This window comes from Dreissena polymorpha, chromosome 4 (assembly GCF_020536995.1).
Source record: "Dreissena polymorpha isolate Duluth1 chromosome 4, UMN_Dpol_1.0, whole genome shotgun sequence".
In the NCBI taxonomy this organism is placed as follows: Eukaryota; Metazoa; Mollusca; class Bivalvia; order Myida; family Dreissenidae; genus Dreissena; species Dreissena polymorpha.
In genome coordinates this window covers 77,857,138-77,882,063 of record NC_068358.1, presented here as the reverse complement: position 1 = coordinate 77,882,063, position 24,926 = coordinate 77,857,138, and the positions used below count along the sequence as shown (strand labels likewise).

The 24,926-nt window shown below is 34.3% G+C and overlaps 1 protein-coding gene across 4 annotated transcripts in view; it reads left to right on the top strand.

The window, feature by feature from the left end:
* LOC127877089 (leucine-rich repeat serine/threonine-protein kinase 1-like) overlaps positions 1–24,926 on the top strand; it is a 75,865-nt gene that overhangs the window by 12,501 nt on the left and 38,438 nt on the right. For 3 of the 4 annotated variants that reach the window (XM_052422719.1, XM_052422717.1, XM_052422718.1), the window contains exons 4-14: positions 2,118–2,294; positions 2,889–3,046; positions 6,993–7,219; positions 13,651–13,892; positions 15,556–15,725; positions 16,473–16,608; positions 18,298–18,439; positions 19,324–19,500; positions 20,793–20,908; positions 23,590–23,690; positions 24,245–24,337. In XM_052422719.1, the coding sequence (XP_052278679.1) occupies positions 2,118–2,294; positions 2,889–3,046; positions 6,993–7,219; positions 13,651–13,892; positions 15,556–15,725; positions 16,473–16,608; positions 18,298–18,439; positions 19,324–19,500; positions 20,793–20,908; positions 23,590–23,690; positions 24,245–24,337 (1,739 nt within the window). The remainder of the gene's footprint in view (positions 1–2,117; positions 2,295–2,888; positions 3,047–6,992; positions 7,220–13,650; positions 13,893–15,555; positions 15,726–16,472; positions 16,609–18,297; positions 18,440–19,323; positions 19,501–20,792; positions 20,909–23,589; positions 23,691–24,244; positions 24,338–24,926) is intronic. The other variant, XM_052422721.1, reaches the window with a different exon arrangement.

Here is a 24,926-nt window from a genome sequence, read left to right as displayed (position 1 = left end):
AAGTTCAGTAAAATATTTATTTTTATCACATGCTATACCCTGTTTCCAATGTAATACAACCATTACATATTTTTTTATATTACACATGTGTAATACAACATTTTTAAGCGTTTTCATTGGCTTAGTTTTCATTTATTGACCAATCGCATTTTGTAATTTTGCTTTGTAAAAGCCGAGGCATTCCAAATGACGTCAGGAAATGTAAACTATATTCGAGATTTATCATTATGTTTGCGTAAATATTTATTTAATTTGCTCATTTAAAAGCATGTGATAAAAAAGATCTGACACGCGTTGTCATATCATACCATATTTTATTAAACTTGTCCAGGAAATTCGTTAGTAAGCTCGCCAAAGGCTCGCTTACTAACAAAATTCCTGAACTCGTTTAATAAAATATGGTATGATATGACAACTTGTGCCAGATCCTATATATATAATAAAAATAAACGTTTATGTAAAATACTTGTTTGCGGGGATAAAGCATATCATTTTTATGAGAGAAATGGACATGAGATGCAGCTATGCATGTTTGCCAAATTGATAAAGCCTACCATAGCAGCCTAAGTTCATATCTCACTGAGATCATGTTATGAAAAATCTTTGGAGGACGTATTACTTTTTTTTCCTAATGATAGTCCTTAAACTTTTGTTGCTAGATTAAACAAGCTTACTAAATGGAGATGATTTGATCTAATATGGCCATTTTCCTTTTAAGGACGTGTTAAGTTTTTCCCACTTGAGAGTACTTTATTACTTAAATTTTTGTAAAAGCTATGATAAGCTATTAATAGCACTTGCTGCATTGAATTTTTACTATGTTTTTGCAATTAGGAAAATATAAAATGGTTAACAGGTGGGTGGGACTAATGAATTATAATAAGCGAAAATGGAAAACATAATTTTTTAATGTATACAATAAATTGTTGACATAAACTTCCATTTATTACCTCTATTTTTTATGGTACATTCTTTTGATCACAATTAGTTGAAAAAAAGTGCTGTAATTGTGTGTATTATTTTATAATCTAGCTGTTTTAAAAAGGCTACAATACAACTTTCAGGAAGCCTAACGATTCTTTTATTATATCAAATTTTAAATATATAAGCAAGAGTTTTGCAAGGAGACAGCGTGATGTTGGTGTGTCCAAGAGTCCCTTGTTAGCTAGCTTACGTGATCTTGAAGTGCTAAAGGGTGAGCTCTTCTAGTTTGTCCCTGTATGTCGTTTTGGGTTTCTTTATATATTTTCCAGCTGTTTTGTGGAATGTTTCTATGGTAGTTATTGAACAGATAGCCTCCCAATATCTTTACAATTTTGGCTTCCATGCTAGCAATTTGTTTAAGCTTTAAAATGGGAAATCTTCCTGTATGTAACCATTGGGTGGATAAATATTTTCAAACAAATGCTTCTTGTTTGACCCTCTACCAAATTTCTTAAAGGTATTAAACTTTCTGCTATGAAATATCTGAGTGATATCTGAATAGCTTGTACATCTGGCTATCTGTAGACATATTGTGTTGTTTGACAAATTACATCTACTGGTAGTTGTTTTATGTGCGAAATATTTATCATCCAACATTAAAAAAGGTTATGTCACAGCTTTTTCAAGTGCAACTTTGTATAACATGATTATAACTAACAAGTCCACAGAAGTCCTTCCACTTATCTTAAAGTATAACATTCAAACTTGCATGCACTGTTCCTTCTGATATTCTGGTTAAATTTTGTATTTGCAATTATTATGGTCCTGCATAACAAATGGCTAAAATGTTTCTTTTCAAACTTAAAATGTCTATACAATTTCTGTTAGTAATAAAAGACTAAAAGTTAGTAATAAAAGCCTAAAAAAACAGGTATCAAACTAAGTACTTTACACTTTTCAATATACAGCATTACAACTTGCGTAAATTTTTCCGGAACTCAGTTCCAAAAAATGTTTTTATACAATATGAAAACTAACGTTGTGATATGCAGCAATCTACAATTCTAAAACTTCATACTCAAATACTGTTAAAGAATATATGATATCCACTGGGCAAATGTAAACAAAGCAGTTCTCAGCTAATAGCTCCATAACATGACTATTTCCAAGACTGTACCCTTGCTTTGTCTCAGATATGGTCAAACAACCTGATGTGCGAAGCTGCTTACTGTATGCAGCCTGTCTCGGTGGTAACATTGACGTTGTGCGGAAGTTCCTGACTCCTGATCTGGACATCAACCATAGCGTGCAGCTTGTTCGCACATTCCAGAACAGCGAGTCGTTGACTCCCCTTTATGCAGCCTGTGCAGGTAATGTCAGCATACTGGCGGTACTTCTTTCTGAAACAGTATTGAGATGTTTAACATGGAATGTCATGAAATAGTAAAAGGGTAAGAAAATTGCTGCAGAAATAAGTATTTTTTTATGTCTGTATTATAAAGCAGTACACACTAAATTAATGAACACGGTATCTCCAGAATAACTAGCGTTGTTGAACTTGTTGCTTGAATACATCTTGACAAATTAACAACTCCGACATTTTTCTACAAGTACAACTATTTATATAAGAGTCGCAGTGATTCAATTAACACACCAGGTATGAGTAGCTGTTGTTGTTTGATATTCAAGTCCTTGCATTAACAATACTTCATCCTTATTTTCCCAAAACCTTTGCATATTTATCAGTCTGGTCTGGAGCTACACTGTCTGCTTTAAGTCTTGCAATGTTTGGTGGTATCCTTTGCAGACAGGGTAGCTCCTGACCAGACTCTTGAGATGCGCAGGCTAGTTTTGAGCTCAACTGACTGGTCTGGAGCTATCCTGGGTGCATGTGGCATTAAAACCCATTTCCGCATGACACTGCTTATTTGTAAAAAAGCTCTAGATCATTTTTGTTTTACCAGGCGGTCATCAGCACTTGATAGACTTCCTGCTGGACAATTTTGGCCCCGAGCTGGAGTTCAGGGAGGCAGTGTGCAAGCAGTTTCCTGACATGATCGGGCTCTATGTGGCCGAGTTCTTCAAACGGGACCACACTGAAAATGAGGAGGACCTCTTTCATGTAAGCTGAATATAGGGATAATACACGTTTTCGAGAAAAATGTGTATTTTGGCTATTATTGCATAAACAAATCACACATACCAAAATAAATTAAAATAACATTGAAAACAATATGTCGTGTTCATTCTACATCGACAAAATAATTTGATTATTTCATATGACATCATACAGTTCAAGGTTGTGTTTTACATCCCCTGCAAAATGTTGTTCTGCAGTTCACGAATAATTCGTGAACAGTTCATGAACTGTTCATGAACTGAGTTCATGAACTGTTCATGAATAGTTTGTGAACAGAAAATGAGCCACGTCTGTGAAAAGTTCTTGAAATTTTAGTTCATGAACTGTTCATGAACACTAATGGCATGAAGTGTTCATGAAATATTCTTGAAACCTAATGGCATGAAGTGTTCATGAACTATTCTTGAACCCTTATGGCATGAAGTGTTCATGAACTATTCTTGAACCCGTGTGGCATGAAGTGTTCATGAACTATTCTTGAACCATTATGGCAAGAAATGTTCATGAACTATTCATGAACATCAATGGCATGAAGTGTTCTTGAACAGTTCATGAACAACACAATTCTTGAAAAATTCTTCAGGGTTTTGCTGTTCATGAACAGTTCATGAACATTTTCCTTCTATTTTTCAATGGCTCATTTTCTGTTCACGAACTGTAAGTGAATAGTTCATGAACCATAGTTCTTCAAGAGTTCATGAACTGAGGTGGCATGAAGTGTTCATGAACTATTCATGAACAAGAATTTGTCAATTTATGCAAAGGTTATCATAAGTGTTACTAAAGCTCAACAAACAGGTCAGGGTAAGAAGAAACAAGTCTTGTATTAGCACTTAACATATTGATAGCAACATATAACAATAATTTAAATATAACACTAATAACTGAGGTACAAGTGGTTTGATAATACTCTGTAAATTTCATAATACAACTTTGCACTATATGTTCATGAATAATTCATGTATTGAAAAGATTATGAATAGTCTCATTTTCAGTTCAAGAATCATTTACTAATCAATGGTTTCCCTGAAATGGTTACACTTACAGTGCCAAAGAACTTGAAATGGAACCAATGGCTGATCAGTTCAGCCGGTAATTTATTAAAGACTTACATTTTCAAATATAACATAAACCATGTGCCTTCCGTTTCAACTTCCTGTGCACACAATATTCTTTCTTTGTAAAAACAGCAATGCAATGTACATTGAGTTCTTGATATCATCTTAAACTGTTCTTGAAATAAGATGTCCTTAAAACGTTCTTAAACTTGTCTTTTAAGTCTTCCAAGAACAATGACAGATCCTTTTAAGAACATATTGGATTCTTAAAAAGTCCATCATACGTTCAAAAACATTGTGTAGACCTGTTTAAGAACATCAGAAGGAAACATGTTGTTCAAAAAAGTTCTTAAAGTGTTCAAGAATAGTTTAAGAATAATTCAAGAACAGGAAAGGTCCTTAAAAAGTTATTGAAGTGTTCCTGAAGGCAGTTCTTGAACAGTTCTTGTACAAATGTTCTTAAAATTCTCTAGAACAGGTCAAGAACTCTAACTTACAGTGGTGAAAGTACTATGCATATTCATACTAACTTCACAGGTTTCACAAATCTACAAGATTTGTATGCTAGACATTTCAATATTACTTTCAAAAATATGTATGAAACATCTAGCCAAAAGGAATTCATGAATTATTCATGATGGATCCTTAAAGTCTGTCTCAGAAAAGTCATTAGAAATACTTGTGCATGAAATGTTCATCACTAAGTATTTATGGTTAGATGAAGAACTGTTCATGAACTTTGAAATGTTCAACAATAATTCATAAACAGTTCATGAACATGTCTTAAGAACAGTTCATGTCCAAAAGTTCATGAACCAAGCTCAGGAACTTTTTAAGAACCGTTCATGAACAGTTCTTGATTGGCTTGAAGTGTTCATGAAATCATGAACAACATTTCGCCGGGGATATGCCTCACTCGGTCATCATCAAAAATAACGAGGCTTTACCTTCGGATAGGCAGTTTTCGTTCAATTTAAAGTATGTTTTAACAGTAGATTAATTCAAAGTTGAAATGCAGCCGCCCAAAGTAAGAAATGAGGAATTATTTTGGAATTAATTGGTCGTGACGGATAAATATATTGTCAGAATAAGTCATTATACCCCTACTAAACGAAGTTTAGGGGGATATATAGGAGTGAGCTTGTCTGTCGGTCGGTCAGTCTGTCGGTCGGTCCGTGTCCGCTCTCTAATTCAAGTAGTTTTCATCCGATCTTCACCAAACTCGGTCAGAAGTTGTATCTAGATGATGTCTAGGCCAAGTTCATTTTAAACATTCAGCATAATGTCTGCTCTGTAATTCAAGTAGTTTTCATCAGAGCTTGACCAAACTTGGTCAGAAGTTGTATCTAGATAATGTCTAGGCCAAGTTCGAACATGGGTCATGCCGGGTCAAAAACTAGGTCACGGGATCACTTAGTGTGTTTTAAACATTGAGCATAGTGTCCGCTCTCTAATTCAAGTAGTTTTCATCCGATCTTCACCAAACTTGGTCAGAAGTTGTATCAGATGATGTCTAGGTCAAGTTCGATTATGGGTCATGCCGGGTCAAAAACTAGGTCACTGGGTCACTTAGTACGTTTTACACATTCAGCATGGTGTCTGCTCTCTAAGTCAAGTAGTTTTTATCAGATCTTCACCAAACTTGGTCAAAAGTTGTATCTAGAAGATGTGTAGGTCAAGTTCGAACCTGGGTAAAAAACCAGGTCACCGGGTCACTTAGTGCGTTTTAAACATTGAGCATAGTGTCCGCTGTTTTTTGTGAAGACAACATGCAAAAGATTCTGTGTCAATGTGGCATGTGGGGGTATTCGTCACGTCTGTGACAAAGCTTTAGTTGTTTTTATAGATGTTTCTTTCCTGCAGGTCTATCTTAGTTCGATCCAGCTAAATTTTCTAAAAATTAATGCTGCCAACATATTGTCACTGAATCAGTATTTCAAGCATACAGCAGGAACGTTGGGGTACATAAACACTTACATGTACAACATAGTCTTTTGAAAGTGTTGAGTCAATAACCTTAACTTCATTGAAGTTGCCAATAAAAAAAGCTGTTGACAAGAGAGTGCAGATGGTATAATTTGAAAAGTGGATTGAAATATTTATGGCCTTTATCCCTGCATGCATGAGGAAACTGGTGCTTATTCAGTTCCCCATTTATGCTTGAAAAGTCCTCAAAGTCTGGAGTTATTAACAAGGTTCATAATAACTTCAATGAATTCAATGAAAAATGGGAAGTAACTGCGCATGGACCAGTTTATGGATATGAAAAACGCATAACAGGGCTTGAACAGCATGTGAATCGCCTTGTTAATACACGATTTCTCCAGTTTAAGCCCTCCTTTTGCCAAGTTTCTGCACTCCGCCAGAAGGAACTATACATAGAGTTTTTGCAATAATAGAGAATCAATGACGGAAATGTTATAATTATGGCTGAATCTTTCTATTTTTAGTTTTCTGGTGTTATACATTTATTTGTATGCCTTACTTTCATTAATAAATCAGTTATCTCATTTAAGTAGTTATCTAATTGCATTGTTTATCGAATTGAATTAATTGTTACGTAGGTCAAATTCTGCTTAATGTTAAATGTTGTATAAAAAAGTGTTTAATTCTGATTATGTGATTGTTTTATGGCTCTTTATTGGAGTGAAGCAAAGTTCCTGCTAAACATGAGGCTAAAATATTCAAATATGCATGGTCCTTACATGTTGGAGATAAGCATATTGTCATATTGTTCCACTCCATTTAATTTTTTGTGGAGTATTTGTACCTTGAAAAATAATTGCTATCCCCACATTTTATCCATGCAATGTCAAATCACATTATTGCTGGAGCAGCCATCAGTTTCATTGATCTTCATGTTTCTTCAGCTGGTTAATGGTAACCTTCGAAAGAAGAACCTCTTCTATCTCCATGTCGACTGGTTGCTACCCTACACAGTGACCTTGATTGACCTTGACATCAGTGAGAACTCCCTCACTCAGTTACCAGCATCGTTGCCATGGAAATTTCAGAACCTAAAGACACTTAATGTTTCCAAGAACAACATCCGGAGGCTCCATCCACCTGAAGCGGAGGACGAAGACCTGTGTCTGAGGTAGAGCATCCATGGGTTGTGCTTGGATGTCAGGGATAAGCTCTGACTAAGTGTTATTGTTTCATCTTATTGCAGTTAATTGATGCAAGTAATTTAATAATTGAGGCAAATACGAGAGATTTTCTGATAACAAACCTTGTATTTGGTGCGATATTGAGGACGACAGCACGTTCTCAAAAATCAATTAGATTTGTCGGACCAAAAAGGCACCAGTGGATCAGGGTCAACATTTAAGCTGGTATATATAAAAAATTAACTTAAATGTCAGGAAGATATATGCCCTTTATGCACATTCCATCATCCAGCCAACATCCGAAATGTTTGCTGGGGAAGGATGGACAGACAATGACAAATTTATCCAGTTAAATTAGGATGAAACTAACACACTTGTGCGCTATTTTACTCTTTGTAACTTCTACACAATGTACAGAAAATAATTTTCATTTGCATTTTTAGCTCATCTATTTTTTGAAAAAAATTATAAGCTATTGTCATCACCTTGACGTCGGCGTCAGCATCGGCGTCTGCGTCCGGTTAAGTTTTGCGTTTAGGTCCACTTTTCTCATAAAGTATCAATGCTATTGCATTCAAACTTGGTACACTTACTTACTATCATGAGGGGACTGGGCAGGCAAAGTTAGATAACTCTGGCATGCATTTTTACAGAATTATGTGCCCTTTGTATACTTAGAAAATTGAAAATTTTGGTTAAGTTTTTATGTTTAGGTCCATTTTATTCCTTAAGTATCAAAGCTATTGCTTTCATACTTGCAACACTTACTAACTATCATAAGCGGACTGTGCAGGCAAAGTTATGTAACTCTGACTGGCATTTTGACAGAATTATGTGCCCTTTTTATACTTAGAAAATTGAAAATTTGGTTAAGTTTTGTGTTTAGGTCCACTTTATTCCTTAAGTATTAAAGCTATTGCTTTCATACTTGCAACACTTACTAACTATCATAAGGGGACTGTGCAGGCAAAGTTATGTACCTCTGACTGGCATTTTCAATTTGACGGAATTATGGGCTCTTTAAGTTTTGTGTTTGGTCCACTTTACCCCTAAAGTATCATAGATATTGCTTTCATACTTGGAACACTCGCAAACTATCATAAGGGGACAGTAAAGGACAAGTTGCATAACTCTGGTTGTCATTTTTACGGAATTATGTCCCTTTTTTGACTTAGTAACTTTGAATATATGGTTAAATTTTGTGTTTAGATCCACTTTACTTCTCAAGTTTTAAGGCTATTGCTTTCAAACTTCAAATACTTTCATGCTTTCATGAGGGTACGGTACCTGGCAAGTTGAATTTTACCTTGACCTTTGAATGACCTTGACTCTCAAGGTCAAATTATAAAATTTTGCTAAAATTGCCATAACTTCTTTATTTATGATTAGATTTGATTGATACTTTGACAAACCAACTCTTACCAGACATACCACAATAGACTCCACCCAAACCATCCCCCAAGCCCCCCGACCCCCCCCCCCAAAAGTTTACTTTTATTCTTAAAGATCATCTAATAAATGACCACCACACCCTAACACTATACCCCCCCCCCCCAACCCAACCCCACACCCCCCAATTTATTTTTTTTAAACATGGTTAAAAAACACAAATATTTGTTTGTATTATTTTATTTTTGAAATACATGTACTGTCCAACCATCCCACCCATTTTTTTTTGCATTTTTAGAAGAAAATGTAATAAATGACCACACCCCCACACTATACACCCCCCCCCCCCCTTCACTCCACCCCTCCTTCCTTTGTGATTGAAATTGAGATAATTCAGATAGGTCCCTTCCCTCCACCTTTTAAAAGAAAAATAGATGAGGGGTCTGCACCCGCAAGGCGATGGGTGCTCTTGTTTATAGATTTCTTAGCCATACACCTATGACTCAAACTATAATAACACACTTCAAAAAACATAGCAAAGACTTAAGCTTTGTCTAGATTGATGGTAATTCAAAATAAAAGATTTCATCTGGGCTTTCAAATTATTTGTTGTTTATTGATTTGATTTGGAACCAATTCAAAAACAATAATAGTGATTTTTTTGTATTAATCACTGAATTGATATCCAATATAACATTTTATGTCAATTAAAAACGCACTTTTTACCAAAACACACATTTAGCGCACTTAAAAGTGCGTTAATTGTGTGTTTTTTGTTAATAGGTGCGTTTTCAGTGTTCAAAAGTGCATTTAAGTGCGCATTTTGTGTGTTTTTTCTTTTCAAGTGCGTTATTTAAGTGAAAAAGTGCGTTTTTGTGTGTGTTTTCTTCATCTGTAAGTGCGCTTTTGAGTGTAGATGTGAGCAAAATGTGTGTTTTTTATCTAAGAAGTGCGTCTTTTATTTAGGAAGTGCGTCTTTTATCTAAAAAATGTGTTTTAAGATTTACAGATGTGGGTTTTTTCTCACAAAAGTGCGTTTTTCTTTTTTGATGTGCGTCTTTTTTAAGCATAAGTTAGTCTTTTATTTCATAAGTGCGTTTTTATCATATGATCTGTTTTAAACAGATGTATCTAAAAAGACACATGTTTAACACACTTCTTAAAAAGTGCGCCTTTAACAACCGTTTAGCAAATGTTGTACAGAAATTGAACAAGAAACAAAATTGTTGCAGGCTCTAACAATTTATTTGCATCAAATGAATAACATAGACATGTACCTCAGTAACCTGTTATAATATAAGGTGCAGTTTGAATTCAAAGCGGTTACTGGTTGTGCATATGAACCTGTTTAATGTTAATATACTTTATAATACAATTTCAATGCATATAACTTTGCTTTTGTTTTAATCTCAAACATTTCTCAAAATTTCCACCTTAATCAGACTGTGTGTAACTAGTTAAAAATATTGAAAGTGTCAAAAATATTATGTGGGCTTGAAAGTATCAATAATATTTCCTCAACATAAAAAATAAGTATTTGAACTTTCTCATACTGATATTAATACCCCAATACAATTAATGTCTACCGCATTGACCATAAACATACATTTAAAAGGCAATTAAAATAATATTTATACTATTATTATTATTTGCTAACACCATTCAGCATGTTATATTAAAATATTCACAATTAAATATAATGCTGTTAAGGGTGCTGTGTATTATTCAATAAATATTTTGGTGTTGAAATGACTGCCTTATCAGTATTTCTCAAATAATGTAATTTTTGGCTTAGACACAGCATGGAATCAGATAAGAGAATAGCCAGTCCCTATCAGTCCTCCATTTAAGCCTAACAAAGGGGTGTTGATATACTTTTGATTGGTTCAGGCACCATCTATTTGAGAACCACAGATAGGAAGTTCTTTTCTGAAAACAAGCAGAATCAGCAACTGTTTTTAAGCTTGATTTTAGGTACATGTATAAAGTGAACAACATTCAGACTTATTATTCTAGTGTAAAATGTCTTGAAATACTTTCAGCATGAAGTATTGTGTGATGAAATAAAATGTGTATTTACTACAATGTGTAAATCAACAATAAGTTTGTTGCAAAGGAGATTCAAAGTGGGTGGTTAAAGACATACTAGTATAAAGTGATATGGTCTAGTTCAACAACTGCCTGTATTTTTGGAATACTGAAGAACAGTCTGTTGTAACAGGTTTGTATTTTCAATTCTGCATCCCTTTTTTATTTAGTTTATTGAATTAATTATGATCATTATCATATTTATGTATTGTCACTGGGAAATGTAAATGGATGAGTAAATGTAATGCAATTTAAAGGAAAAACAACACCATTTGAATTATTATGGCTGTATTTAATGGTTATTGTCATCTTAGATGTTATTTATACCTATTTTTGGTCATTAATGAACAGATTTTTCCCCCATATGAAATGACAACTTTTATATTTTAAATTTAAAGGTTATACCCCATGGTGACCATGAAATTTACATTGATCAGAAGATCCTTTTGAAAGAATGTGCATCATCGCATCGCCTGCCAAAAAAGGGAGCAAAAGGGAGACTACCTGATGTATTGACTTGAATACCAGGTTTTACCCTGCACAAGCTTGCCAACATGAGGAGAACAGGAGTGGGAAAACCGCGCCCCCTCCTTGACCAAGAAAAGCTGGATTTGTTTGGAGGTAAAACTATACAGGGTACTGGTTATTGCATTTTAAAGGTGTCACACTTCCGACCAGTCCACACAGCCAAATGAGACCACGTATCTTGGTACATTTTCGAACAGTATTTTCTACCAAACAAATTTATTTATGAAAAGCGTTAAGTCACATGTGATCAGGGGATTAAAATTGCAAAAATAAACAACCAAAAACAACAAGCAAACAAACTAGTTTTGATTTAAATTTATAATTTTTATAGCAACGAGATTACCATAACAGCAATATTCAACACTTACATTATAAAATATCTTTCAGGACCTGATCAAATGAGATCATGCACGAGACGCACCGCGCAAAGGCCATGACAGTATAATAGTTGCAAAGATTGACCGGCTGGTGGCAGACGTTGAGAGAAAGATGAGAGCTGCACTCCGCCGCCTCAAAGAAATGACAGGCCTTGATTGATTCTCATCTTTTTTATGTATATAGATGTTCCTGTGTATATACTGCATGTTATTTATTAGTATGCTATTATGTTTTGTTTATTTATAATCTAATTATTTTAATATTTATTTCATCAAATTGTCATTGATATTTAATTACTCATGGATGTTAAAAAATGTTGGTGTACATAAAAGTATAAAATTGAATTATCTTGTAATTATTTAAATACACAAATATATGTTTATATAATGATTGGTTTTTATTGCATATCTGAATTAAAAAAAACTTTTAACAGCATATAATTGAATCAACTGTTAAGGCAAAAGATGCACCTTTAACGAACATGTGTGCTTTTTGTGAGTGCGTTTTTTACTGCCATTCATGTGCGTAAATTGTGCGCTTTATGTGGGTTATAACTGCGCTTAACGTGAGTTAAATGTGCGCTTTTTAAAATAAAAAAGCTCACATTTAACGCGCTGAAAAGCGCAGTTTTAACCCACTTTAAAGTGCATATTTTACACACATGTGCGCTTTTATGTGGGTTATTACTGCGCTTAAAGTGAGATAAATGTGCGCTTTTTAAATAAAAAAGCGCACATTTAACTCGCGAAAAGCGCACATTTAATGCACATAAAAGTGCACATTTAACACACATGTGCGCTTTTATGTGGGTTTTAACTGCGCTTAAAGTGAGTTAAATGTGCACTTTTAAAATAAAAAAGTGCACATTTAACTCGCGAAAAGCGCACATATAACCCACTTAAAAGCGCACATTTTACACACATAAATGGCAGTAAAAAACACACTTATAAAAAGCGCACATTTAACGCACATAAAAGCGCACATTTAACACACATCTGCGCTTTTATGTGGGTTATAACTGCGCTTAAAGTGAGTTAAATGTGCGCTTTTAAAATATAAAAGCGCACATTTAACTCACAAAAAGCGCACATTTAACGCACTTAAAAGCGCACATTTTACACACATAAATGGCAGTCAAAAACGCACTTATAAAAAGCGCACGTTTAACACACATAAAGCGCACATTTATCCACAAAAAGCGCACATTTTCTTGTTTGTTTCTTTTTGTTAAAAACCCACTTCAAGAAAAAGTGCACATAAAACGCAGTGCCAATACTGCCACGTTTAACACACGCAAAACGTACTTAAAACGTACATTTCACACACTTTTTTGAGAAGGGCTGTTGCTTTCTTTTGTGTGACTTACATTAAATTCTGATGTCTCATTTTTTTCCATGTTATTTTATATTGTATGTTAATTACAAAAGACTGCTTAATCAACAGAATAGAAAAGTAAGCTTTTGTGATGTACTACAGAAAAATCATTATGCAAACTTTAAAAATAAAGTTAATTACTTGACTTCAGAAAATCATACTTGTCACAGAATTTGTATTCCATTTATTTATAAAAGCCTGATTGAATAAAGTCAAACATTATAAAAATAAGTCTAGAATTAACAGCAGAGGCATCACCAGATAATGTACAGAAGGATAATGAGCCATTGCAGAAAACTAGGCTTAGAGCATGTGTATTAGGTAAAGTAGTCCGACAGGCTAATCAGGGACAAAACTTTCAGCCTATATTTGATTTTTGTTAAGAAGAGACTTCCTTTAATGTTTTTCCTGATTAGCCTAAGTGGATTATTTTACTGAACAACATGCATTATTCACAGTTTTCCAAGAGTGTCTTAATAACTTATTATCAGCGTTAAAATTATTAATAGATTCCAAATTGGTTCTAAGTGTTTTGGTTGGTAAGATGTCTATTAGAGAATATTTCTGCAAAATTGTAAGCTTTAAAAGAATTGTAGGAGATAGGATTTAAATTCATGGTTTCATATATTGTCCGACACTCCGTCATACCTATACATTTTAGCTTGGAAGAAGTGAACCTATCCCACAATGCCCTAGAGGAAGTCTGTCATGAGTTGTTCCGCTTGACGACCTTGAAGATCATCAACCTCGCCTACAACAAACTGAAACACTTGACAAAGTCTATCCACCAACAGGGGGAGCTGCAGAGGGATTCTGAGACCATCAAGCTGCGATGTAAGGGGAGCACACGTAGTAGAACAGGGACCACAACAAAATTAGCACTCCCCTGTAAGCCCAGCCCTGGTAAATAATTATGAACCTGTGAAGCCGCAGAAGGTTCTCAATTTTATGTTTAACCCTTTGCATGCTGGGAAATTTGTCGTCTGCTAAAACGTCGTCTGCTGAATTTCTAAAATTAGCATTTTCTTCGATTTTTTTCAAAGAATACTATCAGAATAGCAAACAGTTTGGATCCTGATGAGACACCACGTTCTGTGGTGTCTCATCTGGATCCAAACTGTTTGCAAAGGCCTTCAAAATTCGGTTCCAGCACTGAAAGTGTTAATAACTGCTGCCTAAATTGGCTATAAACTTTTGTTATTGAATTTGGGCTTGCATGGAAACACTGCTAATTTCAGATTGTTGTTTTCTGCCACTTCTTCATGCCTTATGAGTTATATGCACAGTGTGGGAGTTGTTATATTGCTTGTTGTTTTCCTGAAACTGCAGTTTGACATTTTAGCATCAGTGGCTTTCATCTCTGTAGCCCTGAAACATTCAAATTAGGGCTTGCTTGGTCAAACTGCTTAATTTGTTGACCCCTATCATTTAAAATGCTTGATAATATAATAATGGTGGTTTGTAAAATAATTGTTCAGGCTTTTTAAGGTTTAATTCCATAATTCTTACAAAAGAATGCATATCTAAATTTAGACTATGAAGTAGGTAAAGTAACAGTAATATTTTATTCCCACTTCTTGGTATTGACAAAATACTTAACACATCTGCACAAATTAACTTAATTTCAACATTTGGTAAAAAACCGATCCATGATTATTAATGTCACATTTTTATGCTTCCCCAAAAATTGATTTTGGGGGAAGCATATAGTCGCCGCTTCGTCTGTCCGTCCGTCCGTGCACAATTTTTGTCCGGGCTATTTCTCAGCAACTAATGACCGGAATTCAATGAAACTTTATGGGAAGCTTCACTACCAAGAGGAGATGAGCATATTATAAGTGGGTTCTGGTTGGATGATTTTTCACAGAGTTATGGCCCTTTTAAATTTTCAATTAAAAAATTCTTGTCCCCCCAACTACTGTGCCCTCAAGACGTTTCCTTTTATCTGAATATATAGTGCAACATTGTGACGAAAAAAAACTTTGGGGAGCATCACCCGTCTTGTTATAAGATTGTATCAATTACATTAGGGTATTCTCTGTAGAGCAGGTGCTTAAAGGTTTTGAAGCCTTGCAATAAAAACGTTACTTTATTCAAAGCTTATCTGCTTTTCCTTACTTCTGACATTTGTAATATATATTATATGTCAAGATTAAAGAGGTACAAACAGTTCATTTTGGAAAAGACTCTATGATGTTATTTGCTAATTAAAGTGAAAAAGAAATATTAAAGAATGTATCTCTATATTTTATTGATATGCTTTAAAAAGCTTGTTATTCTTATTTGAGTCACACATGCACCACAATGTTTGCATCTAAATATTGAGAAACAAAAACATAAAGACATTCTTTGTAATTCGATGATAGCCCACTATAAATACGTATATAAAGTTTCCAAAGCTAATAAGACTGAAATGTGTCAAATGTTTGTGCACTTATATTTATCAATAATCAATATATAAATCAATATCAATATAAATCAATAATTCCACTGAGGACCAATTATGATGGCTCTAATGCACTTGTTCTGTCTTCACAAACAAGCACAATTAATTGTCTCGAAACAGCTTTGTCAGAGACTGTGAAGTGGTGCTGTAGTGGCCTGAAGAGACTGGACGTATCCAATAACAACCTGGAGTGTCTGCCGCTTGACCTGAAGGAATGCACTGGCCTCTCCTACCTCTATGTTCAGAACAACTGTCTGACCGCCTTCCCACAGGCCTGGAAATGTCCCATGGTAGGTAGCTTTGGGTTGAACATTGATGTTAAAGAGTGTTGAATAAAGTTTGGAATAAAAATTATATTTATTTTACTAGGCCTGGACATTTTTTTGTACCCTAAATTGTTGTACCCAAATTGTTTTCGTACCCAAAATTGTGTTTTAACATAACTTCATCATTTATTCACCAATTGACTTCAAATTAATACTGAACATCTCTTATGACAACACGGTCTATCTTGACCATCCATGTCCATATTACCCACCCTGGGGCCCCCACCAGCATAGGCCTTGCCCACCCAAAATTGCCTATAAATATATAACATCTATGCGGCGTGGGGATACGCGTCTGCCTCTGCCGTGGCACTTCTAGTTTGTCTTGTTTAATTGTATCAGAAATCAGTTGAAAAGTGAAATTTAAATTGAAGTCAAGTCATTCTTTGTCAGTTAAATGAATGCAGGTAGTTGTTGATGTAATAATTTATCAGTGTGTTAGAAATATAAATTGTCCGAAGAGAGACTGTTGTTCTTGTGTCTCTGATCATTTGCTTTTACTAATCCAAAATGTAAGTATAATAAGGTTAATCTCAGTTAAATGCATGGACTTTTTTATATTGATAAATCTTAACATTGGATCTAAAAAGCTCAAGTGAAAACACTTGATGTTTTCCCTTGAACATAGCTGACAAAACTGTGAAGTGGACTGTAAGTCATGTTTGTGATTAAGCCTAAATATATATATATATATGTTCTTTTATGTGACAGAAAACCCTGGATGTGAGCAGTAACCAACTAGAGAGGTTTCCTACCAACATTGATGTGTTCTGGTCTGCAAGTCTCCAAGTCCTGAACATCAGCAACAACAAACTGGACTCCTTGGACGAAGGAATTGTCAAACTGGGTATTACAACATTTATGTGACGTTATAGGCTAGAGTGTCTATTAGCACCTCTGTTTTACTGCTGCATTCTATTTTTATCACCATTTTGAACACATAATTAGTAGGTTGATGTATTAGACTTATTTTCTGACAAGTTTGTTACAAATATGTATAATATTGTCTAGCTTTGAATGATACGTATTAGGACATCTCTATTGGAACTTGAGGTACCAAATACAATCCCCATTAAGGAAGGCACACATTTATTTTTATGAAACTTTGTCAGATTGTTTATTTTGAGAATATATTGGCTGAGTTCTGGGTCATAGGCATCCAAAAATTAGCCACCATGTAAAAAATAACGCTAGAAATGGCGCGGAAAAAATATTCGGAACCATTGGTTGCTGCTGCTTAATTCTTAAATTTATCTAGAACACTAATGTAAATAGCGAACATAATGTGCACAATCCTCCAGTATCTCTTGGGGATCGCAAATTCTGGAAATTTCACTGCTTTAATGTCATGAACCTTTCACTGCTTTAATGTCATGAACCTTTCACTGCTTTAATGTCATGAACCTTTCACTGCTTTAATGTCATGAACCTTTCACTGCTTTAATGTCATGAACCTTTCACTGCTTTAATGTCATGAACCTTTCACTCTTTGTAGTTTCATCTTCAAAATATGTTGTCAATAAATCATCATTACTTAAAATTATGTCAATTAGCTACAGAGATAACACACATGTCAACAACCATTTCTGCTGTGTAAGCACTGCAAACAGTGAACAATTTTCAGATTATTGGAATGTTAACCCCTTTAGATTGCCTAGATGCTGAATTTAAATTCTATGGAACTGCTATCTCATTTGATAATGACATTCTTAGAGTGCAGTTACAGGGAGAGTTTCACTGCTAAACTAGATTGCCTGTTGCACATTAAAGCCATCTGAAGTCATTTTTATTGTCACACCTCTGTTTTTACACAATATTGTTAACCTGCATTTCAGAGAAAATGGCTTTAATAATTCACAGAAGATATATTAAAATATATTGTTAGCTAGAATTTCAAGCATTTTTCTTTTCTTAAAAGAACAACAACGAAACATTTTGTTAGCTTTAATTTCATTTTTTTTCTTTCAAAAATAAAAAATAATGTGACTACATATTTGAATCTTAATTTAAGGTATTTTTGCTAAGATTATGCTCATTCATTTCCCTATTAGCATTACCAAACCGTTGCTTCTTCTGTAACTACTCATGATTAATTATACATGTAGTACAGTTGTTGAGAAAGTGTATTTTAAGGAGAAGTTTTATCCAGCCATTTAATTTGTATTAATGGTAGTTTTCAATGATCCATTTGCTGACAATTTATGCTCATTTTCCATAATAATTGCCGGCTATTAAAATTTCGGAGTGTCATAAAATGCCTTGTTTCCCCCAAGATTTGATCTCAATCCATGTAGAGTGCAAACCACTTCCCCTCTCATTAGTGCAAAAAGAAATATTTGTTTTCTTTAACCCATTTATGCCTAGCGTCCTAAAAAAAGGACATTGCCAACGCTGTTTGCTTAAAAGGAATTTCTTTATGAAATATTCTTAATATAGAAATAAATATACTTGACATCCCTAATTTTGGAAATAAATTGATCCAATTTAGAAGGATGGGAGAGTCCACTAGGCATAAATGGGTTAAATATGTTCTTAGGAGTGCTCACTGACCTAAATGCGTCCAACAACACAATAGAGCGACTCCCCAGTGCGACCATCTGGAAGTGTGGACATCTGCATTGCCTCAATCTCAAGCACAACCAGCTGGGCATAAGAATAACCAGCCCTAACAGAAACAGGTACCAGGAATACATTTTGTATTTGGTAATTATGTATGCTTTGTGTATTTGACATATTATTAATACTTTATCTTCAGATGCTGGAACGCATAAAGCAATAAGCCTGTTTGTTAGTTTTTCCATTTGTTAATCCAAAATGGGGAACCCAAAATGACACGTCTTGTCTAGTGCAGTTATTTTTCTTACAAAACTAAAATACTTGTATGGATTATCATGATGTCTTTGGAACTATCAACACACTGACATCACCTGACCTCATTTTGACCTTTGATATTGACCTACTTTTAAAATATTTGAGACAGTTCAAATTCTTGTTTAATGCATAATGAGGCACTTTGTCTAAAATCAATACTGCTTGCTACAAAGATTTTATACTTGCATTGTGTTCTAAAATCAATACTGCTTGCTACAAAGATTTTATACTTGCATTGTGTTATCTATGAAAACTATCAAGGCATTCACATAACCTGACCCCATCAAGTACCTGAAATAGACCTGTTATGGACTTTGTTCAGAAAGTCCAAATTCTTAGTTCAACCTAACTGACAATTAGTTTTGTCTAACATCAATAATTTGTCCCACTAAGCTTTGATACTTACATTGATGATGTGTTTGAACATTACTAACACACCCAAATTACCTGGCATCATTTCGGCCTAATGTTGGCCCTGACATTGCCCTAAATCATGTGTTTCATTTGACATCAATATGGCTTGATTAACAGCTTTGATACTTGTATGGATGTTATATTAGCACACTCTTAACAGGCCAATATCACTTGACCTCATTTTGACCATGAAATTGACCTACTTTTGAACTTTTATTTTGTTATGATGTAACTTGGATTGTATTTTCTTTAATAAAATTGTGATATTTTTGTTAAGGTTATTTGCGGTTTTAAAACGTACAAGTAGAACGAACAGTGAAAGTGAAAATGCACCTGAGTTTCCTGAGAGCCTGTCTGTTTGCCTGAAGGAGCTAAGATTAGCAGACAACAATCTTGACTGTTTTCCACCAAGCATCTTCAAATTGGGCAGTTTGGAAATACTGGACTTATCTGAGTAAGTATTGACTGTGAGGATTTCAAATTGGCAAAAATAACATTGAAAGTTGCAGGCATACATGTAGTCCATATTATTTTAACTTCAAATTAATGATGAACATAGATTAACCTTCACACCCTTTACCTGGGATGGCTGGTTTACCCATAGTAAGTGCACATTATGGGATGGCTGGTTTACCCATAGTAAGTGCACATTATGGGATGGCTGGTTTACCCATAGTAAGTGCACATTATGGGATGGCTGGTTTACCCATAGTAAGTGCACATTATGGGATGGCTGGTTTACCCATAGTAAGTGCACATTATGGGATGGCTGGTTTACCCATAGTAAGTGCACATTATGGGATGGCTGGTTTACCCATAGTAAGTGCACATTCTTATGCCAGTAACTGACAACTGCTCTATTTTAATCAGAAGTAGGGAGAATGACTGTCAAAATAATTTCATCACCAATGCGCTAAACCATCATGTGGTGAGGCCGGGAATCAAACCCACAATCTTTGAATTTGTAGTCCAGTGCTCTACCCACTGAGCAGAAAGTGATAATATTGATATGAATGCAGCATAAATGGGTATACTATTTTTTTGCACATTTAAGAAACTTTGCATATAAATGTAATGTGCAGGTTTATATACATAAATATCTGTATTTATATTGTTGAATATCACTTTTTCTCAAGGGTCTGCTAAAAATACTTAGACATAGAAACTTTCAAATTAGGCATATATAACGACTCAAAGTATGATTTGTATTTTAATTCAATAAAAAAGGAAAATAATTGGTATGTACAAAAAGTTTAAAAAGTTTAAAACAACATCAACAACAACAAATAATTCAATTTGAATGTATTCAAAACAGCAGTGTTCACCTGTTTACAGTATTACGCTTTAGGTGAGCTTGTTTTGTTTTCTATCCACTATATTCTTTATTTGATGATTTCTGCAAAAAGCCTTTTACCTTAGACTCCTCAATTCAGTTGGTTCATTGTACAGACTTGCTTTAAACATGGGCGCCTTGCTCTGGGAAAACGGGGCTCAATAGATGTGCGCAAGTGTCATCTCAGATTAGCCTGTTCAGTCTTCACAGGCTAATTTGGACCAACACTTTCAGCTTAAACTTAACTTTGGCTAAGAACAGACTCTTAAAACAAAAACTACCATAGAAGCAGAAAGTGTCACTGTTTGTCTGTACAGACTGCACAGGCTGATTCAGGAGGACACTTAATGTATGAGTATTAAGCCCCATTTTCCCACAGCAAGGCTAACTGTTCTTTTATTGCCTGTTTTCAGCAACCCTTTGATAAGAATATTGCCCAGAGAGCTTGGGCTGCTGAAGAATCTGAGCCTTCTCAAAATGAAGAATGTACGACCGACAGTGCCAGACAATCTCTCCAGTTTGTTTACAGGTATTGTTGTAACAAAGTTCAACCAAAACATCCAATAATGTTTTATTTTAATATTTCAATTGGAATAAAGATCAATAAATAACTTTTAATGAAAAAAAAAGATAACACCATAACTTACAAATTATGACCATGGGTTTGATCTGTCACAATTTGTTAACAGTAATTTCATGCAGTTTTGAAATTTATTGTAATGCCTACACAAGCGAGAGGCGTGAAGCATTGCAGCAAAACATGCACTACCAGATGGATCATGCTGAAACTGTCACAGTTGAATGACCTTATGTGTAGATAATCTTAAAGAAAGAATTTTGGGCTGACTTGATTTTTGGCAGAATAATGGCACAAGGTCTGTTTTTCCACAATATAATATATAATAAATTGAAGCTTGTGTGATTTTAAATCCTAACTTTCTATTCAATTGATCACTTTCAAACTTTATCCCATCATCAGACGTGCATTGTCGAAATAAACCACTGTGGAATAAATTTACCTTTATTTCAGCAGTGCTGAAATATAGCTGTCACGCGCGGCGAAGAATGTTCATATTACTCGGAATCAACTATAAAGTTATCATTTTTAGTAAAATCGAATCAGATTTAACAAAACAAACAATTTGATACCAAGATGTAATATAGTTTTTACACATAATGCAACTCAAAAAGCAAATAAACATTATTTACAAATATTAAGTGCGCGTACTCGTGACGTCATTATTAATACGTCATACGACACAATGCATGTTGTTTCACGCTAAAGATGCAGTTGTTTAGTGTCTTTTTTTCATTATTTCTTAAAAATCGGGGACGTAGAGGTATGATAAACGAAAAACAGGTTGGTTACTGATCTTTTTGTAATGTATTAGGCTTGACACGATTAAAATAATGAAACAATGTTTGCTTAAAATATCTTTGGGATTTTCCGTCTAGTTCGATTTTCCTATTCTATGTTTAAAGAAATAATTTACGACTAAGAAAATTGATGGGATAAATCGAATACTAGGTCGGTGCCGAATAAAGCAAAGTTTATCTTGCTCGGCACGAAAATCTGAACCACTCGCCAAGGCTCGTGGTTCAGATTTTCTAAGCCTCGCAAAATAAACTTTGCTTTATTCGGCACCGACCTAGTATTCTCTATTTCACAATTGAATGACGTAAATGTAAAGATGATAGTTTAAAGAAATTTTGGCTGTGGCGAATTATGACAAAATTATGTCCCTTTGTTTTTTTCCACTTTTGAGTACAGGTATGATATGTCTGTTTCCAGCAGTGTTGTTGGCATCAGTGTCTGTACCATATTTCTAGTAACAGTTAAATAACATCACACACATGTATGTTTATGAATTTACATCAATATCATTTTATCAAATAATATTGAGTAAATACTCTGGTACACATAACTCAGTGACATAATTTGTGAGAAATAAAGATTGTTTAATAATATGCTTTATCGCCTGAGCAGGTGGCAATATTGAACTGTATGTTCATAAACAACATTGATTATTGGTGATAACTTGTTATGAATAAGTAAGGGGGGGGGGGGGGCTTTACCTTGGTGCAGACATCATAATATTCTGCATGCTATTAAATCATCTTCAGATGGCATGGAAAAAGCAAAGCCTTCCTTTAAAGCCTGTAAAATCCATGTAATTTGTCATTTATGACAGGAGATCTGATATTATTTTTTAACTAAGTCGGTCATAGAGCTTGCACTTTAAGAAAGAAATTTAAGTAATGTGTTTGAATAAGAACATGTAAGAAATGTATTGGATAAAAACTTAAGTTTTACAAAGCAAATGATACATTCACAAATATAACTGATGTAGAAACAAGATTTATCAGTATTATATTAAACAATTTTTGTTTCCAAAAATAATGTTGTTTTTTTCCCTACAAAAACAAGAAAAATGTTCAGATATTGACTTGTTTTTATTTTATGTCCATAATTATGGACTCATTTTGAGATATGTTGTTATTGATCCAACAAACACAGAAACTCATCACAAATTACAAACGTATCTAGGGGTAATTTTCAAATATGTCAAAACCCTAAATATAATGCTTATGTCAATACACATATTTATAATTTTTTTGGCTAAAATCAATTTAATTGTTGTTTTTTCTCTTTCTGGTCTTGTGAATCAATTAATATCTGCATTTTTTTTCTAGTTTAAATAATTAGCAAACATGTATGCTTGAAACTACTTCCAATAAAGTCATTATTTTTAATATGTTACTTTTATTTCTATTTCATCAAAATCTAAGGCTGATTGAAACACTTTCAAGTCATTTTTAATGTAGAATACAGTATTAGTTGTCTGAAACGGATATTTTAGAAATGCTTGCAGAGTTGGGGTGTAGTCTTTAACTTACACCTCAGCAATGTTTTATGTATTAACACTTAAGCCTTATGATACTTAAAATGAGTTGCCTTCTAGGAGAAATAGCTTAATGCATGCATCCTGGATTAGCGTGTGAAGTCTGCACAAGCTTATCAGGGGAAAAAACATTTCGCTTTTATGGAATATTAGGTTGAAATTAGTTATCTTGTTAACAAAAATACACTGTAGGCAGAAAGTGTTGTCCCTGATAATCCCATGTTGACTGCACAGGCTAATCAGGGATGACACTTTACGCACATGCATTAAGCCTTGTTTTCCCAGAACACATTTTTAATTTTTGTAGAGGAAGGAACTGACACCCGTAAGCTGGTGGCTGCTCTTCTGGACAAGCTACGAGGCAGCCGACCATGCCACATTGTGAAGGCAGTGTTATTGGGAAAGAAGGTAGATATCATCATGGTGAACTGTGTAGCTTGAAGTGATGAAAAAAAGATGAATGAGCCTCACTCTGGAAAAAATGGGTTTAATGAATGTCAGCACAGGCTAATCGGTTTTGAATTCATCCCATAGATGAAACCAAGCATTTACACATACATTAACACAGTTTATATTTACAGGGAAAATGATCGTAAACACAATCACTTTAATATGAAAGAGCCATGAAAAAGTGCTTTTTGTCCCACAGTCACTTTCAGCAATATAAGCATTTTTCCACCATTATAAACCACTCTTGTGACTTTCTTTAAATATTTATTATTTTATATGAGCTGTAATTGTTGTTTTTGATAAAGCTGTTAAAGTAAAAAAGGCACATTATGAGCTAAGTCTTTTGATATCAGTCCTATGCCATATTCGACAAGCGGAGCACCTAGAAGGACAAGCCTGTGCATTTGTACAGTCTAGTCTGTGGCTAGCCTGTCTGCTATAAAGCCACACAAGATGTTGTGGTATGTTTAGCATACAGATTATTTTGATATTCTTAAAATTTCTTGTCACAGGACAAGGGCAAGACAACTCTTATGAACAAACTAGCACATAAAGACGGGGTTGTCAGAGAACATGTCAGGAGTGTTGTACGCGAGGAAATCACAGTATGTTCAGAAATGGTTTAATAAAGTTATTATTTTTACAAGGAATTTTAATGTTTACACAAATTCTGTGGGCTGGGGCGTTAATAATGATCTTCTCTAATTACATTTTAAATGTGTGATTGTATTTGTGGCTGCTTATAGAAAATAGGTTGTTAGTTGAATGTTCAATAACTTTAGTTTTGAATGGAGATTTTTCTCTGCAATTGTGTGTGTGGACAGCTTACATGAAGACCTAGCTTAGAATTTAACTTGGGCACTTTGATGAATTTAAGGTAAAAATTACCCCCCCAAAAAGTAAAACAAGAAATGAATTGTTTCTGATCAATAACTTTAGTTTTTGCATTAACCAATGTTGATGAAACTTAGGATACATCAAGCTTACATGGAGACCGAGCCTGGGATTGCATTTGGGGCATGTTGAGTTGAGGTCATAGTCACTGTTTATAACAAAATAAATATGACCTGCTCTTAATAACTTAAGTTAGGAGGGGGGTATCACACTGACATTGTTTGTGTAGATAGCTTACATGCAGACCTAAATGTTAAGGAGTTACAATTTAGGTCCAATCATCATTGAACTTATCCAGAA